At 41.9% G+C, this 19763-nt stretch overlaps 1 protein-coding gene across 1 annotated transcript in view; it reads right to left on the bottom strand.

Annotated features, from left to right (window-relative positions):
- Positions 1-19763, bottom strand: part of MALRD1 (MAM and LDL receptor class A domain containing 1) — a 468338-nt gene that overhangs the window by 298132 nt on the left and 150443 nt on the right. Inside the window, exons 20-22 of the mRNA XM_075124752.1 lie at positions 15446-15533; positions 8339-8515; positions 2194-2371 (exon numbers count right to left, since the gene is read on the bottom strand). Of these exons, the coding sequence (XP_074980853.1) occupies positions 2194-2371; positions 8339-8515; positions 15446-15533 (443 nt within the window). The remainder of the gene's footprint in view (positions 1-2193; positions 2372-8338; positions 8516-15445; positions 15534-19763) is intronic.

The following is a 19763-nucleotide window of genomic DNA, read 5'->3' as shown; positions in this document are numbered from 1 at the left end:
CATATTAAGCTGAAATGCAGTAGTTCTCTTATACTCATATTAACAATTCTGTCAGATTGAATGCTCTATAGTATTACTGTGACACTAAAAATAAACATAAATCTAGTTTTAAACTACCATCAAAATCGTAACTCTTATTGCAATTAGTAACGTTGGTGTCCTGTTCTGCATTCCTTGCCACATATAAATGGTTATTTCCTACTTTCATAGAGAGCTGCATGCATCTATCATGCCAGATAGAAAATCTTGTTTTTCTCTATTCAGATTACTGAACATCTCTCATATCATATAGAAATCCCATGTTTCTTGATTGGAGCTCGAGCTGCACATCACTGAAAGAAGCTTTTAAATACAAGTATACCTGGCCTATTGGTATTTTCTTCATACAACATTAAATAGAAGTATGTATGTGTCTGTCTAGCCTTCTTGTGTGTGTGGTCACACACAGATTAGGTAGAGAGATTGTAAGTTCAACTTTCATGATAAACAGATTGCACTATAGTATTTATATTAGGTGAATTGAAAAATACTATTTCTTTTGTTTATCATTTTTACAGTGCAAATATTTGTAATCAAAATATAAAGTGAGCACTGTACACTTTGTATTTTGTGTTGTAATTGAAATAGATATATTTGAAAATGTAGAAAAACATAAAAAATATTTAATAAATTTCAGTTTGTATTCTATTGTTTAACAGTGCGATTAATTGCAATGAATTTTTTTAATCGCAATAAATTTTTTGAGTTAATCACGTGAGTTAACTGCGATTAATTGACAGCCCTAGTGCATATCCTTGATTATTCACAATCTCAAAAGCAGTGAGTCACTGCTTCCATGGGTGGCGCGTGAACCCACACTTCGGGGAGGCTAGCTCCCAGCCCAGCCCCACTCCGCCCCTTCCGAGGCCCTGTCCCTACCCTACCCCTTCCACGTCCGTGCCCGCCCGCCAGAGTCCCGAGGTCCCCCTCCATCCTCCTGCCAGAAGAGTCCCAGCCAAACTGCCCCAAGCACCGGCCCACCTGCCCAAGCTGTCCAAATTCCTGGGCCATTGGCCAGACTGCCCTAGCTGCACCAGCTGACCCGAACACTGGTCCGCCCGCCCCAAGTCCTGGGCCAACAGCTGCTGTGACTCCCGGCTGGCCCAAGCACTGGCCTGACCCCTCAGGCCACCAGCCGGCTCAACTACTGACCCAACCCGAGCTGCCCCATGCCTATGGTCAGCCTGAGCAGCTGGCTAACCAAGCTCTGAGCTCCAGGCTGCTGGCCTGAGCTGAGCTCCTACCGGCCTTGGGGGAAAGGGGATGCGAGGGTGGGGTCTCAGGGTGGAGCAAGGGTGGGCCACGGCCTGGGTTAGGGATGGCTTAGCCTTTCCTGGCCTATTATACACGCTGCCCATGTCTGCTTCCATCTGTATTCTCAGATGTAACACATCAGCCAGTAATTATGAGGGATCCAGGCCCTTGAATCTGGGCCATGAGCCCCCAGGCAGGACTGAGACTGTGGCCACAACCAACCACTCACCCAAAGATGTGGAAAAATGGGTTAGTGAAGCTCTAGCCCACTAAGGGCCCACAAAGCTTCTGTTTGGAGGAGATGTCCCCTGAGTGGCAGGGACACATTACTTAAACCAGAAAGAGACACAGGAAACTGTGCCTGGCAGATGCTATGGGCCCTGCCTACTTGCCTGATTCCTGAGCCCTGCCTGTTCCTGGTTCCTGTGCTCCTTATCCCAGAACCCTTGCTGTTGCCAGTTCCTGCTTTTCTGCCTCATTCCAGGTCTCTGCTTCTATCCTACCCTGACGCTGACTCCGGCTCTGACCTTTGGCTTGGCACCTGACTCTGACCCTGGCTCTGGTTTCAGGTGCCTGACTCTAAGCATGATTAGGCATGATTGCTCACACCCTGGTCCCTACAGGAATACTGATTGGATGCCTCTTCTCAGAGCTAGTACTGCTGGAGATGACAACTCAGCATTGTGAGGGACATGGCGGGGCAGCAATTCTCCTCCCCTGCTAGTGGTGTACAAGACATGTTAGGAGAGAGTTCAATTTTCACATGCACTGAGCCAAATTCTGCTAGAATAACTTAACACTGACACTAATGAGCAAATGGCAGCAGAATTCACAAGCCATAGCTGACTAAACATATATAGTCCCAAGAGGTAAGTGTATAGGTGTGAACATCCTACTCACATTGTGTGATCAGTTGATGGCCTGTGGTTTTCTTCCCCAGGATGCATGGTTGCTCCATTTCCAAGGCCCCAGCGGAATGCACTAGTGGAATGGACTGAAAGAGTTGCTGCTGTCACTTCTGTTGCTGGTTGATACCATTCACACAGGTTTTCACCTTCAAAATCACAAACTTCCACGACTTTACAAGACAAAATTAAAACACTTAGTATACGTCTACAAACGGGGAATGATCAGACAGTTGATGTTCAGGTCGAGTGAACAATATGGGTATAAAAGAATTTCAGTGTCGTTTCTTTAATTAGTATTTATACCGTATCGACAAGCATGGCTTTTCCCTATTGGTACAATACCAGTCATACTCACTATATTATTGGCTAAGAAACCAATTCTAACCAGGGGATTAAAATAAATCATTTGAACTGTTATTCACCTTGGTTTCTACCAGATCACATTATATATGAAAAGGACCCATTTCCTCTGGTGATGTCATATGCCAAGATATCAGTGTAAAAGCCATTAGCTATTAGTGTGATAGCAACTTTATGAAGGAAACTCAAAAAGCAAATTAGTTTTATTTTAACAATCCAAATCATATCTGAATGCCTTACAGTAATGCTGCCATTTGGCATTGGGACCAAAATACTGAATTACCATCTTATTTGGATAGTATTTCAGCCTCCTGTGCCTTAGCTGATCCCTTCCTGAAGATGGGACAAATGAGTATTCTAGTTGCCCTTTCCCACTCAGTGTCCCCACACACAGAATCTAATGGCTAAGGTTCTGTGTTTGTCATGGAGGTTACGGAAGTCACAGATTACGTGACTTTCTGTGACTTCTGCAGCGGCCGGCATGCCTCACCCGGAGGCCACCTGAGAAGCTCAGGCAACCACTGCGCCAGTCGCACCAGCTGCTGCTGGGGCAGTCTCACCCTCCCACTCCCAGCAGCAGGAGTCTGGGTGTGGGGGCGCTCAGGGCTGCGGGTTGGGGTGCGGGGCGGTGCTTACTTAGAGTGGGCTCCCTGGAAGGGCTACAGGAACTCTCCTCCCTCAGCTTCTAGCTCCATGTGCTGCCTGGGTTGGCAGGTACCTCCCCCACAGCTTCCCATTGGCTGCGGTTCCCAGCCAATGGGAGCTACAGAACTGAAGCGTGGGGCAGAGCAGAGGCAGCACGTGGAGCTCAGGAGCTGGGTAGGGAGCCTTCCCCAGACCTGCCAACCCTCCCCCCCACAACATCCGCGGTGCCCCCCAGCCTGTTGTCCTGAGCCACCCCCTCCCCAAGTTTTAGTCAGGGGTATATAGTAAAAGTCATGGACAGGTCACAGGCCGTAATGTTTTGTTTACTGCCCCTGATCTGTCTGTGACTTACTAAAAATAACTGTGACTAAAACGTAGCCTTACTAATGGTCATTTCCACTACTTAGGGAACTGGTCAACTGCAGTGTAACTTCCAAATTATTTTTTAGAAACTCCAAATTTGCCTTTGTGGTGCAGGATGAGTCCCTGTCAGGTTCCAGGACTTTCAAACAGATTAGCACAGTTTAGTTCAGGGGACTGCTCTGAGGATTCTACAGGGGCATGTGAAAGTTGTATTGCTGACCCATGCAGCTTGTAAAGGTTGGTGCTGCTCAGGGCTCGTGTACACTTACAGCACTGCAGCTGTGCCACTATACCGCTTATTGAAGATGCTACCTATGCTGATGGGAGAGCTTTTCTCATCAGCGTAGGTACTCCACCACCCCGAGAGGTGGCTATGTCAACGGGAGAAGTCCTCCCACCAACACAGCACTGTCTACAGCGTGGGCCAGGTCACTATAACTACTTCGCTCGGGGTGTGAGTGACATAGTTATGCTGCCATAAGTTGGTAGTGTAGACCAAGCTTTAGATGATCTCTGTATTAGTAAGTAATAATGTGTGAGGAGAACATGTTGTCCTGGGGTAACCTCTTTGGGGGAGTAGAGGTTGGGGAATAAAGAGGTGGGGGGGGGGCGCTAACAGAGCAGCTTTATTAGTTTACAAAGTTACAGTAAAGCGAACCACAACCAATGTCTCTGTCTAATTATCCATAAGATTAATGATGCTTTCTGACAATGATAAGTGGCACAGTCTAAAGTACCACACATATTTTTTTTACAGTTTTGTGTGTTTTATAAATATGTTTTAAACTGCAATTGACAGTGGATAACACCCTCCTGTGCACAGATTGCTGCCTGCAGGACGTACACCGGACCCTTGCTAGAACGCGGGATTTGGGATCCATGCCAAGTACCGCGTTATAGCGGGGACCGCGTTAAAATGAAATTACTGTATACAGTAAATGTCACATCCATAAAGTATAGAAAACCTTAGAAAATAAACTCCTACTTGAAGGAAACAATAAACGAGAAAAAAAGTACTGCTTTATTAGAGATTTAAAGTAGACATTACAATAAACTAGTCTAGTGCTGTTTCCGCTTAGCTGTGCTGTTTCCGCTTAGCAAACTATAAAAGACTACGTAGCTGCATAATTTTTATAGGCTCAACGTCTTGCATCTCAAACCATCTCAAAGCAGTCTCTAAGCTGGCTATGGTCGCAGTTGACGTTGGAACGATGTCCACTTCATCTTCCTCTTCTTCTTCCACAGTGAAGGCCAATTCTTCATCTTTTGGAATGTCGTTTGGTCGTAATGTCTGAAGAATTTGGTCATCCGTTAGACTTTCAGCAATGGGACAAAATTCTTCTGCTTCATCGTTGCCTCTTATCCAGGACTCGATATTTTGTGACAGAACAGTTACCCCGAGCCCGGACAGTTGCTGGCACAGTTCCTGCATCCACTCCATGTCTGTTTTTCCAACTTCCTCCTCTGTAAATCCCTCAAAGTCGAATTCCTCATCAGACTGTGATCTGCTTTCTTCATTTTCTTCCAGGAACGGGTGGCCAAATGACTCTCTCAGTCCCACCATCCAACAGCGGTTTATCATTTCAGTGCTTAATAAATTCCAGGAATCACCACCAATATAAAAGAAGTCTTTTATAGTCTACTTCTTCAGAAAATTGGTGACAGACAACTCGCTTTCTATCATTTGTCGTACCAAGTTCCATCGATAGTGCTGTTTAAAAATGGCAATAACACCTTGATCAAGCAGCTGGATTTTGGAAGTCGTGTTTTTAGGTAAGTATTCAACCCGTATTTTACCGTCATGGGTTCTGAGTCTTTTGGCCGGAGGATGCGCAGTTGTCCAGCAAAAGAATGGCCTTTTCTTCTAAGTGTTTTGCCCGCAAATGCTTTGGCACAGAAGGGACAAATTTGGTGAAGAACCATTGTTCAAAAATCTCTCTTGTCATTCAGGAATTTTTGGAGTTCTTATAAGAAAATGGCAGTCAATTCACATTTACATGATGAAAGCACTGAGGCATGCGAGACTTTCCAATGCACAATGGTTTTACTTTATGCTTGCCTGTTGCGTTCACACAAAACAATGAAGTAAGATGATGTTTTGCCTGTTTATAGCCTTCTTTCTTACATTCTTCTGTTCTGACAGCCAGGGTTTTATCGGGCAACATTTTATAATAAATTCCTGTTTCGTCTGCATTGTAAACCTGTTCCTCTGAGTAACCCTCTGCCTGTAAAATTTCCCTCAGCTTCACAGGGTATGGTTGCATGGCATCGGCATCAGCAGAGTGTTTTTCTCCCAAAACTGCAATCTGAGATATTCTGTGTCTTTTCTGAAACCACCATAGCCAACCCGAACTCGCCTTAAAATTGCTGAATTCATCATTAAGTTCCCGGTCGAATTTTTCCACTTGCATGGCTATAAGCGGACCAGAGATCGGAATGCCTTTCTGCTGTTCTTGCACAAACCACATGTACACCGCAGAATCAAGATCAGCATCATTCGCTAAACAGGCTCATTTTCTTTGAAGGCCATGCTCTTCATCCAGGTTATGAATGTAAATTCCGAGCTTGTCAGCATTCTTTAGCCATCCACGAAAGGTGGACTCGTTAATGCCAATATCATGGCTAATCTTTGCCTGGGTTTTGCCATTTCTAAGTCGTTTGACAGCTTCCAATTTCTCCTGCACCAAGTAAGCCTTCCTTTTGCATGACATTTTTGACATCTTTCTAAAGATAAATACTGTACCTGTAAATTTTTATTACATTATATTTGTATGGCGTTCTAGGCCTACAGCAATCGTCTGAGGGCTTGTCTACACTACCACACAGGGTCAATCTAAGATATGCAACTTCAGCAATGTGAATAGCTGACGCTCTCCCGTCGACTGCGCTTGCACTCCTCGTTCTGGTGGAATACTAGAGTCGACAGGGGAGCGCTCAACGGTTGATTTATTGCATCTATACTAAAAAAAAATTGTACCGTACAGTACTTAAATTTGGGATCCATGGACGTGACCGCATTATATCTGAATTTGCCTTATATAGATGCACGTTCTAGTGAGGGTCCGATGTACTTCAGGCCTATTCAGATATTGCCATTCAAGCGATGAATTGCAGTCATTTCTGTGGTGACTGCAGACTTCAGATTGCATGCAGTAGACTAAGCAGTATTCTCCATAGCTTTTATCCCCCTGAAGAGATGAAGGGTGACTTGGAAGACAGACTTAAAGTGAATCTGTGAGAAAAAACTTGTTCTACTGAGTGAACTCTGCTTTATGCTAAAGTTTCATTTCAGTGTTTCTCATCAGTAACTAGAGCTGGATGAATACTGCATGAAAATGTCTATCAATATTTGAATTTGTAAATCACTTCCACTTTTTCCGTTTAGGTTCACTTACCATGGTCAATCAGTGGCTAATGTTTTGCTGGAACAAATGTTAACAGAAAGTAGATCTCAAAATCACATATGAGTGTATTTGTGGACAGTATATTTTATATTCATACATACACAAACAAAATGCTTTATAAATACTCACACATTTAATCAGGAAAGAAAAACAATACCATGTGATTTGTCTGACCAATCATAAACATCTTATTTTTTCAATATTCATAATCAATCTATACAGCAAAAAGCTGAAGAGATTTGTGAAATTAAAATCAAATAATTTTGAAGAAACTGCTATATTCAAGGAAGTTTCATGAGTATTAAAAATAAAAAAATATTCATTTATTATTATTTATTTGTACTATGGTGATGCATAACAGCTGATTGTATTCAGTGCTGAACAAACATATAGACTAGAGTTGGCTGGAAAATGCTGTTTTACTGAAATCAAAATGTTCCATGGGAATGTGTTGATTTCAACAAAGTTTCATTTAGAAAAAAATCTAAACGAAGCATTCAATAATATCACAACATTTAATTTCAACATTTTCAGAACTGAATGTTTCCAATTTTCATTTTGAAACTGCTTTTCATGACAACAATTTTCTTTTCTATTATGATTTTTTTGAAAGTGGAAATCAAAACTAAATGTTTTGATTGAAGAAAAATTATTTTTTTAAAAAACTGTGGTTTTGTGGCAAATTTTGAAATTCAATGTTTCATTCAAATTCAGAATGAAAACAAATTTAGAAATCGCAGAATTTCCCATAACCTGGAAATTCTCCTTTCCCACACCTCTAATATAGACACAGTTCCTGTCCTGAAGGGGCATCTAACTACATTTCCTACTGTGAACTATCAGACCTGGACTGTCTAGGACTATATTTTATGGCACAAATATAAAGCAATAGTTTGATTTCTATTATTAAGTATCTTGATAATAGAAATCCACCAGGAGCAGCCAACAAGTTACTTCCTTGTAACTCTTTTGGTTATATTCACTCTTCCCTGCATGCCATATTATCTTAATTTCTTGCTCACCAACAACTGCCTTGCTGAGCAATAATTACTGGTTCAATTAATTTGAGAAACTGTATTTTTTTAAATGGCTATGTATAGTAACCAAGCACTAAGTGATGTAAGCTTTTGAGTAAGTAATTTGAGTTGAAATATAAAGTGTCAAGTCCCAGTCAGCACATTGGAAGGTTCAAGATGCATAACATCTCAAATTCCCATACTACAAAGCTGAAGGTTAGTCTTCTTTGGGGAAGCTTATATGAAGATTAATGCCAGGACACAAATACAGAATAACAAATGAAGATATGGAATAATTAAATATGTTTAATATCTCAGAATAAATTAGCATAATAATTAGTTCACTGACCACAAGAGGACTCATCAGACTTATCAGAGCAGTCAGGTCTGAAATCACATCTCTGGATCATCTGGATGCAGTGGCCTGTTTCTCTACAGACAAATTCCTTCTCTGTGCAATTGTTCGTAGGGAGTGTTGCAGGAACTGAAGTTCCTGAGGGCGTTGATGAGATAGTTGGCAAATTTCCTTATGAAAAAAATAATTCAAATAATGTATTTATTCAACAGTTATTTGATCTCTGCCCCTGAACTGTGGAATTGCTGTGAGAATCTCCTCCTATCTAACATCCCTTTATTATCATCTCCTTGCTGTTCTGTCCATTGAAAAAAAAATACTTTAACAATCACCTTCCTGTCCCACCACTCTGACTGTGTCATGCCAATTTCCTCTCCACTGGATTTCTTTCTCATGAGGCTTAAGTACCTAATTCCCACAGTCCACTCCCAGCATCTGGCAGTCAGAGGCCAGGGACACCCTGACCATCTTTGCTAATAGCCATTGATGGACCTGTCCTCTATGAACTTATCTAATTGTTTTTGAACCCCTTTATAGTTTTGGCCTTCACAACATCCCATGGCAATGAGTTCCACAGGTTGAGTGTACATTGCGTGAAGAAGTACTCCCTTTTGTTTTCTTTAAACCTGCTGCCTATTAATTTCACTGGGTGACCTCGGTCTCTTGTGTTAGGAGAATGAGTAAGGAATTCCTTATTAACTTTTTCCACACCTTCTCAGTCACATCCCCCATTAGTCATCTCTTTTCCAAGGTGAAACATCCTAGTCTTTTTAATCTCTCTTCATATGGAAGCAGTTCCATGCCCTTAAGCATTTTGTTGCCCTTTTCTGAACCTTTTCAAATTCCAATCTATCTTTTTTGAGAAGGGGAGACCACATCTGCATGCAGTATTCAAGATGTGGGCATACCATGGATTTAATCAGAGGCAATATAATATTTTCTGTCTTCTTATCTATCCCTTTCTTAATGATTCCCAACATTCTGTTCGCTTTTTTGACTGCCACTCCACGATGAGCAGATGTTTTCAGAGAACTATCCAAAATGACTCTGAGATCTCTTTCTTGACTAGTTACAGCTAATTTAGATCCTATCATTTTGTATGTATAGTTTGGGTTATATTTTCCAATGTGCATTACTTTGCATTTCCCAACATTGAATACCACCTGCCTTTTTGTTGCTAAGTCACCCAGTTTTGTGAGATCCATTTGTAACTCTTCACAGTCTGCTTTGGACCTAACTATATTGAATAATTTTGTGTCATCTGAAAATTTTGCCACCTCACTGTTTATCCCTTTTCCTAGCTCATTTATGATCATCCCACTATTCCATTTTTTATCCATCTTCAGCCTCCTCTGTTTCTTCCTACAAACTCACCACTGTTTGTGCTGGGGCCTTGTCCCCTGAAGCTCTATCATTTGGAACAGACTACTTAAAACTTCTGCCTCCCTGTCTAGTTTCATATGTCACCTGAAGACATTTGCTCCCTTGTCTATATCTCTTAATTCCCACCACCACCACCATTGCAGATATTTTTACATTAACTTTGTATCGTTTAACTTTAGACATTGTTTGTGTGAAAGATGTTATACAAAATAAAGTTGTATTGTGCACTATTTAGATTTAAAAAAGGGAAAATGATCCATGAGAAAAGCATACAGCATGCACAACAGTCCTGCTGGACCTAATAATTTTGCCTAGAAGTTTTTGCATGTTAAAACTAAGTTTGTCTGCATGAGAGCCTGCTAAGATAGCAATTCTAGGAAAATCATTTTGTGCTAAAATGTCTGCAGTTCTACTACTCTCCGTTACTACTGTGAGGTATGTCTACACTACGAAATTAGGTTGAATTTATAGAAGTCAGTTTTTTAGGAAGTGTTTTTATACAGTTGATTGTGTGTGTCCCCACACAAATGCTGTAAGTGCATTTAGTCGGCGGAGTGCGGCCACAGTACTCTCTGTCAACTGTCGACTTCCGGAGCGTTGCACTGTGGGTAGCTATCCCACAGTTCCTGCAGTCTCCACAGCCTATTTGAATTCTGGGTTGAAATTCCAATGCCTGATGGGGCAAAAACATGGGCAAAAACCGCCTTTGTTGATTTTAATTCCCTGTAAGCCAACCCTGTTAGCCATGTTGTCACGCTCTCCCTCCGTCAAAGCAATGGCAGATAATCGTTTTGTGACTTTTTTCAGTGCAGACGCCATAGCACTGGGGACATGGAGTCCGCTCAGATCACAGCGGCAATTATGAGCACTATAAACACTGTGTGCATTATCCAGCAGGATATGCAGAACCATAACCTGCAAGAAAAGCAAAACCCCGGAGGAGGCGACTGCAGCGCGGTGACGAGAGTGATGAGGACATGGACATAGACTTCTCACAAAATACGGGCCCCTGCAATGTGCACATCATGGTGTCAATTGGGCAGGTTCATGGCATGGAACACCGATTCTGGGCCCGGGAAACAAACACAGACTGGTGGGACCGCATAGTGTTGCAGGTCTGGGATGATTCCCAGTGGCTGCAAAACTTTCACATGTGTAAGGGCACTTTCACATGTGACTTGCTTTCCCCTGCCCTGAAGTGCAAGAATACCAAGATGAGAGCAGCCCTCACAGTTGAGAAGCGAGTGGCAATTGAGGGAGTTGAGAAGCGAGTAGCCTTCTGGAAGCTTGGAATGCCAGACAGCTACCGGTCAGTCGGGAATCAATTTGGAGTGGGCAAATCTACTGTGCGGGCTGCTGTGATGCAAACAGCCAACACAATCACTGAGTTGCTGATATCAAGGGTAGTGACTCTGGGAAATGTGCACGTCATAGTGGATGGCTTTGCTGCAATGGGATTCCCTAACTGTGGTGGGGCGATAGACGGAACGCATATCCCTATCTTGGCACTGGAGCACAAAGGCAGTGAGTACATAAACTGCAAGGGGTACTTTTCAATGGTGCTGCAAGCACTGGTGGATCACAAGGGACGTTTCACCAACATCAACTTGGGATGTCTGGGAAAGGTACATGATGCTCGCATCTTCAGGAACTCTGGTCTGTTTCAACAGCTGCAGCAAGGGACTTACTTTCCAGACCAGAAAATAACCGTTGGGGATGTTGAAATGCCTATAGTTATCCCTGGGGACCCAGCGTACCCCTTAATGCCATGGCTCATGAAGCCGTACACAGGCACCCTGGACAGTAGTAAGGAGCTGTTCAACTATAGGCTGAGCAAGTGCAGAATGGTGGTAGAATGTGCATTTGGGCGTTTAAAAGGTCACTGGTGCAGTTTACTGAGTTGTTTAGACCGCAGCAAAACCAATATTCCCATTGTTTTTACTGCTTGCTGTGCGCTCCACAATATCTGTGAGAGTAAGGGGGAGACGTTTATGACAGGGTGGGAGGTTGAGGCAAATCGCCTGGCTGCTGATTACGCGCAGCCAGACACCAGGGTGGTTAGAAGAGTACAGGAGGGTGTGGTGCGCATCAGAGAAGCTTTGAAAACCACTTTCATGACTGGCCAGGCTACGGTGTGAAAGTTCTGTTTGTTTCTCCTTGATGGAACCCCTCCACTGGGTTCACTCTACTTTCCTGTAAGCTAAGCACTCTCCCCTCCCCCCTTCAATCACCGCTTGCAGAGGCAATAAAGACATTGTTGCTTCACATTCATGCATTCTTTATTTATTCATCACACAAATAGGGGGATAACTACCAAGGTAGCCTGGGAGGGGTGGTGGAGGAGGGAAGGACAAGGCCACACAGCACTTTAAAACTTATTGAATGCCAGCCTTCTGTTGCTTGGGCAATCCTCTGGGGTGGAGTGGCTGGGTGGCCGGAGGCCCCCCACCGCGTTCTTGGGCATCTGGGTGAGGATGCTATGGAACTTGGGGAGGAGGGCAGTTGGTTACACAAGGGCTGTAGCAGCGGTCTGTGGTCCTGCTGCCTTTCCTGCAGCTCAACCATATGCTGGAGCATATGAGTTTGATCCTCCAGCAGCCTGAGCATTGACTCCTGCCTTCTTTCAGCAAGCTGATGCCACCTACCATCTTCAGCCTGCTACCTCTCCTCGCGGTCATATTGTGTTTTCCTGCACTCTGAGATTGTCTGCCTCCATGTATTTTGCTGTGCTCTGTCCGTGTGGGAGGACAGCATGAGGTCAGAGAACATTTCATCGCAAGTGCGGTTTTTTTGCCTTCTAATCTTCGCTAGCCTCTGGGAAGGAGAAATATATACAGCTGGTGGAGGGGAAAAAAAGCGAGAGTGGTAGCTAAAAAGACACATTTTATAGAACAATGGGTACACTCTTTCACAGTAAACCTTGCTGTTAACATTACATTGCACATGTGCTTTCATTACAAGGTCACATTTTGCCTTTTATTGAGGGTATGTTGGTTTGGTGTGAGAGATCACTCACGCAGGGCCAGGCAACAGAATTCGGCTTGCAGGCAGCCATGGTAAGCCGCAGTCTTTTGGCTTCTTGAACCTTCATAACATGTGGGAATGGTTTCAAAGAGCAGCACCCTCCTTTCCCATATGAAGTAGCCGTTGGGTTGGCCATTTAAAATGGGTTGGCAATTTAAAAGGAGGGGATGCGGTTTCTGGGTTAAAGTGCAGCAGAAACCCAACTAAGCCCCCCATCCCCCACACCCAATTCTCCGGGATGATGGCATGGCTAACAGTGGGGAAGATTTCTGTTCAGCCACAGGCAAACAGCCCAGTAGGAATGGGCAATTCTGAATATCCGCTTACTACAACCACCCTATTTCAACCAGGTGACCAAGAATGATATCACTCTCCTGAGGGTAACACAGAGAGATAAAGAACAGATGTTTGAATGCCAGCAAACACCAGGACCATACGCTGCAATGCTTTGTTCTGCAATGATTCCTGACTACATGCTACTGGCCTGGCGTGGTAAAGTGTCCTACCATGGAGAACAGAATAAGGCTGCCCTCCCCAGAAACCTTTTGCGAAGGCTTTGGGAGTACATCCAGGAGAGCTTCTTGGAGATGTCCCTGGAGGATTTCCACTCCATCCCCAGACCCGTTAACAGACTTTTCCAGTAGCTGTACCAGCCGCGAATGCCAGGGCAAATTAATCATTAAACATGCTTGCTTTTAAACCATGTATAATATTTACAAAGGTACACTCACCAGAGGTCCCTATTCCACCTTCAGGGTCTAGGAGCCCGCCTTGGATGGGTTCGGTGGGTACTGGCTCCAGGTCCAGGGTGATAAACAGATCCTGGCTGTTGGGGAAACCAGTTTCTCTGCTTCCTTGCTGTGAGCTATCTTCCTCGCCCCCAAAACCGGCTTCCGTGTTGCCTCCCACTCCTTGGACGGAGTCAAAGCACTGAGTTGGGGTAGTGGTGGCTGCACCCCCTAGAATGGCATGCAGCTCATCATAGAAGAGGCATGTCTGGGCTCTGAACCGGAGCGGCCGTTTGCCTCTCTGGTTTTTTGGTAGGCTTGCCTGAGCGCCTTAATTTTCACGCGGCACTGCTGCGGGTCCTGTTATAGCCTCTGTCCTTCATGCCACTGGAGATTTTTTCAAATATTTTGGCATTTCGTCTTTTCGAACAGAGTTCTGCCAGCACAGATTTGTCTCCCCATATAGCGATCAGATCCCGAACCTCCCGTTCGGTCCATGCTGGAGCTCTTTGGCGATTCTGGGACTGCATGGTTTCCTGCGCTGATGGGCTCTGCAGGTGAGCTTGCCACGCTGACCAAACAGGAAATGAGATTCAAAAGTTCGCGGGCCTTTTCCTGTCTACCTGACCAGTGCATCCGAGTTGAGAGTGCTGTCCAGAGCGGCCACAATTGAGCACTCTGGGATAGCTCCCAGAGGCCAATACCGTCGAATTGTGTCCACACTACCCCAAATTCGACCCGGCAAGGTTGATTTCAGCGCTAATCCCCTCATCAGGGGTGGAGTAAAGAAATTGATTTTAAGAGCCCTTTAAGTCGAAAAAAAGGGCTTTGTCGTGTGGACGGGTGCAGGGTTAAATTGAGGTAATGCTGCTAAATTCGACCTCAACTCCTAGTGTAGACTAGGCCTGAGTCAGCTGTCACACCATATATTACATTCCATTTTCTTCTGCATCTAACACCAGCCCCCCTGGAAGCTTACTTTTTGTTTGTTTGTTTGTTTTAATGAAACACAGTAGGCATGGAATTTTGTAGATGTCTTGGGACACAAGGTATGATGGTTCTGTAGACATTGAACCAAACTAGGTAGTGAAGACTTCAGGCAGACAGTAGTATCATTCAAACTGTTTGTGTACTGCAGTGTGAGTGTTTGACTTCTTTGTTTTGACACTGTCAGAATAATGTCTTCATTAAATTGATTATACATATATGTATGTGCAGAGATAACTCTAAAAAAAGAAAAGGAGTACTTGTGGCACCTTAGGGAGCTGTAGCTCACGAAACCTTATGCTCAAATAAATTGGTTAGTCTCTAAGGTGCCACAAGTACTCCTTGTCTTTTTGCGAATACAGACGAACACGGCTGTTAGTCTGAAACCTGAGAGATCTCTCTCTCTCTCTCTGTCAAAAGATGGAATGAATTTTGCCAAATGAAATTTAAATATATTTACACTATTTTAAAAGTTTGATGCTCCTTCGAGAAATCAAACTACCTTGTTGCTGGTTATGGAAAATGCGTTCCTGTGACTGCCTGTTAGAGCTGCTGACATTTTTTAGACACTGGAATTTCTGTCTTACAGAGCTTATTTTCTAGCCAGTGTCCCCAGGCATCTAAGCACAGTTTCTTCCTCTTTCACATCTGACCTGATCTCAGAACTTAAGCTTAAGTGTATATGGCAAGAGGCACTTCCTTTTTCTGTAGGGTCAGGAATCAGTATACCAGGCATATCTAACATAAGAACAGCCATACTGGGTCAGACCAAAGGTCCATCTAGCCCAGTATCCTGTCTTCCATCAGTGGCCAATGCCAGGTGCTTCAGAGGGAATGAACAGAACAGATAATAATCAAATCACATTTTCTTCTTTTCACTAATTTGTTTTCCAGATGTCCATTTCCTCAGTATTTCCTTTCTGTACTCAATGTACTGGGTGCAAAGACATTTACAGTTACTTTCTAACTTTGTTCTCACCATTGTAAAGGGTACAGTCTGTAAAGGACAAGTCATCAATTCCAATGTCTCCACAGAAACCGTCTCCCACAGTACCTTCCACTAAGATCTAGGGAAACAATAATTATGAAACCATTTGTCAGCATATAGTAGACTTTCACTTCTCATTATATATTTAATATCAATTGATAGAAGAGCCATTTACTATGTTTCATGATTTTAAAATGAGCTTAAATTTGTTCTTGTGGAGATACTGTATTTGGTAACACTTCATGAAAGAGACTAATCATTATCAATGCTCTCTGGTGTTCATATTAATCACAGTGAACTACAACATTAATGTGGTTGGTTATACAGTCACATTTAAATCCACTGAAACATTGTGACGGAAAATGATGGCAAGATGGTATAATAAGTGGCACATTATAATTAGCTCTTTTAGTAGTTACTGTAATAACATTAATCATGTTTAATTATTTTAATAGTTATGTGAATAAGTGATATACTTTTATGAGAATCCCATTAAACTGAAAATAATTAGATACACAGATATACTCTAGCAAACTTTAAAGAGAGGTACATATTTTACTAAATGTCATTAAAATAGCAGATACTTATGCATCTGATGAAGTGAGCTGGAGCTCACGAAAGCTTATACTCAAATTAATTTGTTAGTCTCTAAGGTGCCACAAATACTCCTTTTCTTTTTGTTTATACATTTACTTCTCATTATTGCCAAAATATAGAACAAATTAGTATTCAGAATAAACAACAGGCAAGAGAATTAGCTTCTTTCCTTTTGAAATTAGCTTCTTTCCTTTTCCTTTTCCTTGGCCATGAAACCATGTTTACTACATCCAAGCATTTATGAAGACTCTAAAATACAACTTTTATAACTACTAGAGTACTTTGTTTTAATTCTATACTATTTCCATTTTATACTATGTTTTAAAGTATTTATTGGTTATTGCAATTTGTGCTTTGTACAAAATACTTAATAGAAGTTTTAATGGCCAGTTGTAAATACTATAAACAACAGGTCATAAATCTAAGGAGAACTGGAAGGAAAAAAAAGTAACAGACAACAAATTGTCTTTATCAAAAAACAGACCACCACTCTGGTCTAAAATATCATTTGGCTCAGATATGATTTTTAAACAACAGACTTTGAAAAATATTTTTGTCCTGACTTTAAAAGAATGCAAGACTGTGTGTGTGTGGAGGGGTAAGCATGGGAGATTTATCAGAAGCCATAAAACGTTAAAGAGGGCCTTCCTACCCCGCCCTTTGCAGGAAAAAGACTCTACTTAAACCTACTCAAAAGGTACTCAAGAATTTTCCACTCTCCGCCTTAATTTTAGCACTCATCACACCTCTCCCTGCTGTCTATAGGAGCAAGACTGCTCAGAAGAATGAAGTCAGAGGGCAACACCAAACAAACAACCTCACTGCTAAGATTTTAACATGGATAGGTGAGACAGTTAGCTCAAGCACAGCCACAAAATGAGTATGATTTATTAACACAGGTTTCCTTGCTAATTTTGGTCATAATTTACCAAAGAAGAGCATGCCCACTGGAGGTAGTCTCATTCTTAAAGGGAGGCCCATCTCTGTTGAAAGCTCTCCACATACAGGGAGACATACAGAAAAGAATAAAACGGAAATAACAATTGTTTATCATTTGTGTTCCGTTTTGTGTAATATCTTTTCTTTCTTTAATAATAAAACAGTCATTATAATGTTGATGATTATTATGCCTGTTTTTAATTATGGTGTCCCCTCAGGCATGGCAAAGAACCCTATGTGATTAAAATAGTGAGAGTCACATCCTCTAAAGGAGCAGGGATCTACCTTAAAATACGATAAAGGCAAGGAAGAGGATAATGTAGCAGTAGTAAACTGGTTTCAGAGTAACAGCCGTGTTAGTCTGTATTCGCAAAAAGAAAAGGAGTACTTGTGGCACCTTAGAGACTAACCAATTTATTTGAGCATGAGCTTTCGTGAGCTACAGCTCACTTCATCGGAGGCATACCGTGGAAACATTGATTGTGGACTTACCATAATCCCTGAGTAAAGGGCAGCATGTAATTGCACTGTAGTTGTAGGGCCCTGGTCCTGCCCCCATTAAAGTTAAAAGTAAAATTCCCATTAACTTCTATGGTGCAGGATCAAACCCAAGGAGGAGACCAAGTGGCATGTAATCTCCATCAGAACTTTACCTAGTACAGATTAGTTCCCCTGTGCATTAACTCAGCTGCAGTAACCAGGGTATTGAAGGCTAAGCCAAGGCTCCTTCCATACCCTAGTCACTTGAATGGGAAGGGGAATAGTGGCCACCATGGAGTAGCCCATCATCTGTGTCACCCATTCAGGGGTTTTTGCTCACCTTTATGCCCCTGTAAGAATATGTGTATAATGCACAATCCTGCCCACAGTCCACATGAAAATTGCAAGGATAGTTTGCCACTAGGATATCATGTCACTGAAAATAACATTAAATCTAGATAATGTTTATCACTTATATAGTACTTGACATGTTTAAAGCACTGTGCAAACATTAAATAATTAAGATGCTGCTTCCGCTCTGATGATGCATATGGTTCACAACATCAAAGACAGCTATCCAATAAAAGAAACAGGTACAAAAATAGATAGCAATTTATTTATGGAACAATGGTCCTGTAGACAAAACAAGTACTGAGTTGCAAGATGACACTCATTTGTGATTTCTCACTGACTAATGCACTGCATGCTGTTCTAGTTCTTGGTGAAATTAACTAATGTGTGCATGAAAGTTTTTTTTTTAAAGCACGCTTTTGAAGAGAATATTAATTAATCCAGCATAATGTGTGCCTAAAATGAAAACTTCGAATAAAAAAACCCAACAGAATCATTGCAAGAAAAAAGTCTCCTGTCCTTTCAATGTGGAGCGTTACTTTCCCCCGTAACACACACAGACACATAAAAATCATATCCTAAATAGTCATCCATCCTTTTGTTTTCCATTTAACTTAAAACGGAGCCCGTATTACACCTCAATAGTGTTCCTTAGTGCTGGCATTATAAAAAATGCACCGTGACAGGACAAATCAGGATAGCCATTTTTAGTGAACACCACAAAACAAGGTATATAAGTAACTTGCCAACACTCCAAATTCAGTTGTGTTCAATTTTAATCGTCCTTGTTACACCCTGTTGTGATACTGAAAGACCTAATGTACATCTTTCAGTGAACTGTAATTCACAGAAAGAGAGCAGGAGTCCTGCAAATTAGCAATGTAAACATAGAAACAGGTTGTGTATTTTTTTTTAAAAAAAGTGTTTTGTCTGGTGAACCTTAGCTCAATATTTTTTTCCTCTGATAATTCACTACCTTAAAGAAAAAAAATAAAATAAAATTTGAATTTCTTGGAAGGCTTCTTTAGTTACTCAGTGACTAGTATCCTGGGTTTTTGCATAAAACATTATTCAAATTATTTCTTTAAAATAACACAGAAAATGTAGGTGTTTGTTTGGGGAAGTATCTACTAGACATATTAATTCAATTGTGCCATAGGGTCAACCACATGAGTTCAGACAAACTTCACAGTGTAGTTCTAACTCAAATAGATTACAGATCCTTAATATGAGACTTTGATTTATCCTTGGGCTTTCTAAAAGAACAGCTGTTCAAAGCACTGAGGTTGTTTTAAGTACTACTCTGTATTTGCCAGTTTAAAAGTGGAAACAGGGTCAGTTTCTGATCTAGTTTTGTAATATATAGCTGGGTCTATGTGAAACCTTTGTAAATGTTTACCACTTTTAAATTAATTTGCCAGCTGAAACTCTTCAAACTGAATATGCTATTATAAAACAATCTGCAGGGAACTTACCTACCATGAAGCTCATTTCACATCTCACTTATTATTTGAATGAGGATAAATAGTTCCTGATTTCTCCAGCTCTAATAACTGCTCAATCCAGGTTGAATCAAGGTGTACTTGCTGAAAGGCAGATTTAAGGGTACTCTCTAGGGAAGTGGGAGCCCTAGGTTCAAGTTTCTGCTCCAGAGTTAGGATTCAAACCTCAAACTCCTACATCCTAGGTGAATGCCTTAAGGTTATGATGAGAGCACCACTACAACCTCCTCCTCCATTTATATTAATCTAGCCCTTCATTTCCTTTACTTTTCTTAAAATATCTAAAACAAAATATTTTGTTTCAGGTTGAAGCATTTTTTCCCAACTTTTTCAATTTGCTGAAAATTCCAGAAATAATCAGTTTTTGTTTGACCTGCCAGAACAGAAAAAAAAAGTCAGTTATACACAGCTCTGTATTTATGTGTGTTGTTGGATCAGCA

Source organism: Caretta caretta, chromosome 2, assembly GCF_965140235.1.
Source record: "Caretta caretta isolate rCarCar2 chromosome 2, rCarCar1.hap1, whole genome shotgun sequence".
In the NCBI taxonomy this organism is placed as follows: Eukaryota; Metazoa; Chordata; order Testudines; family Cheloniidae; genus Caretta; species Caretta caretta.
Note: the sequence above shows the minus strand (reverse complement) of the source record. Positions and strands in the feature narration are given on the sequence as shown.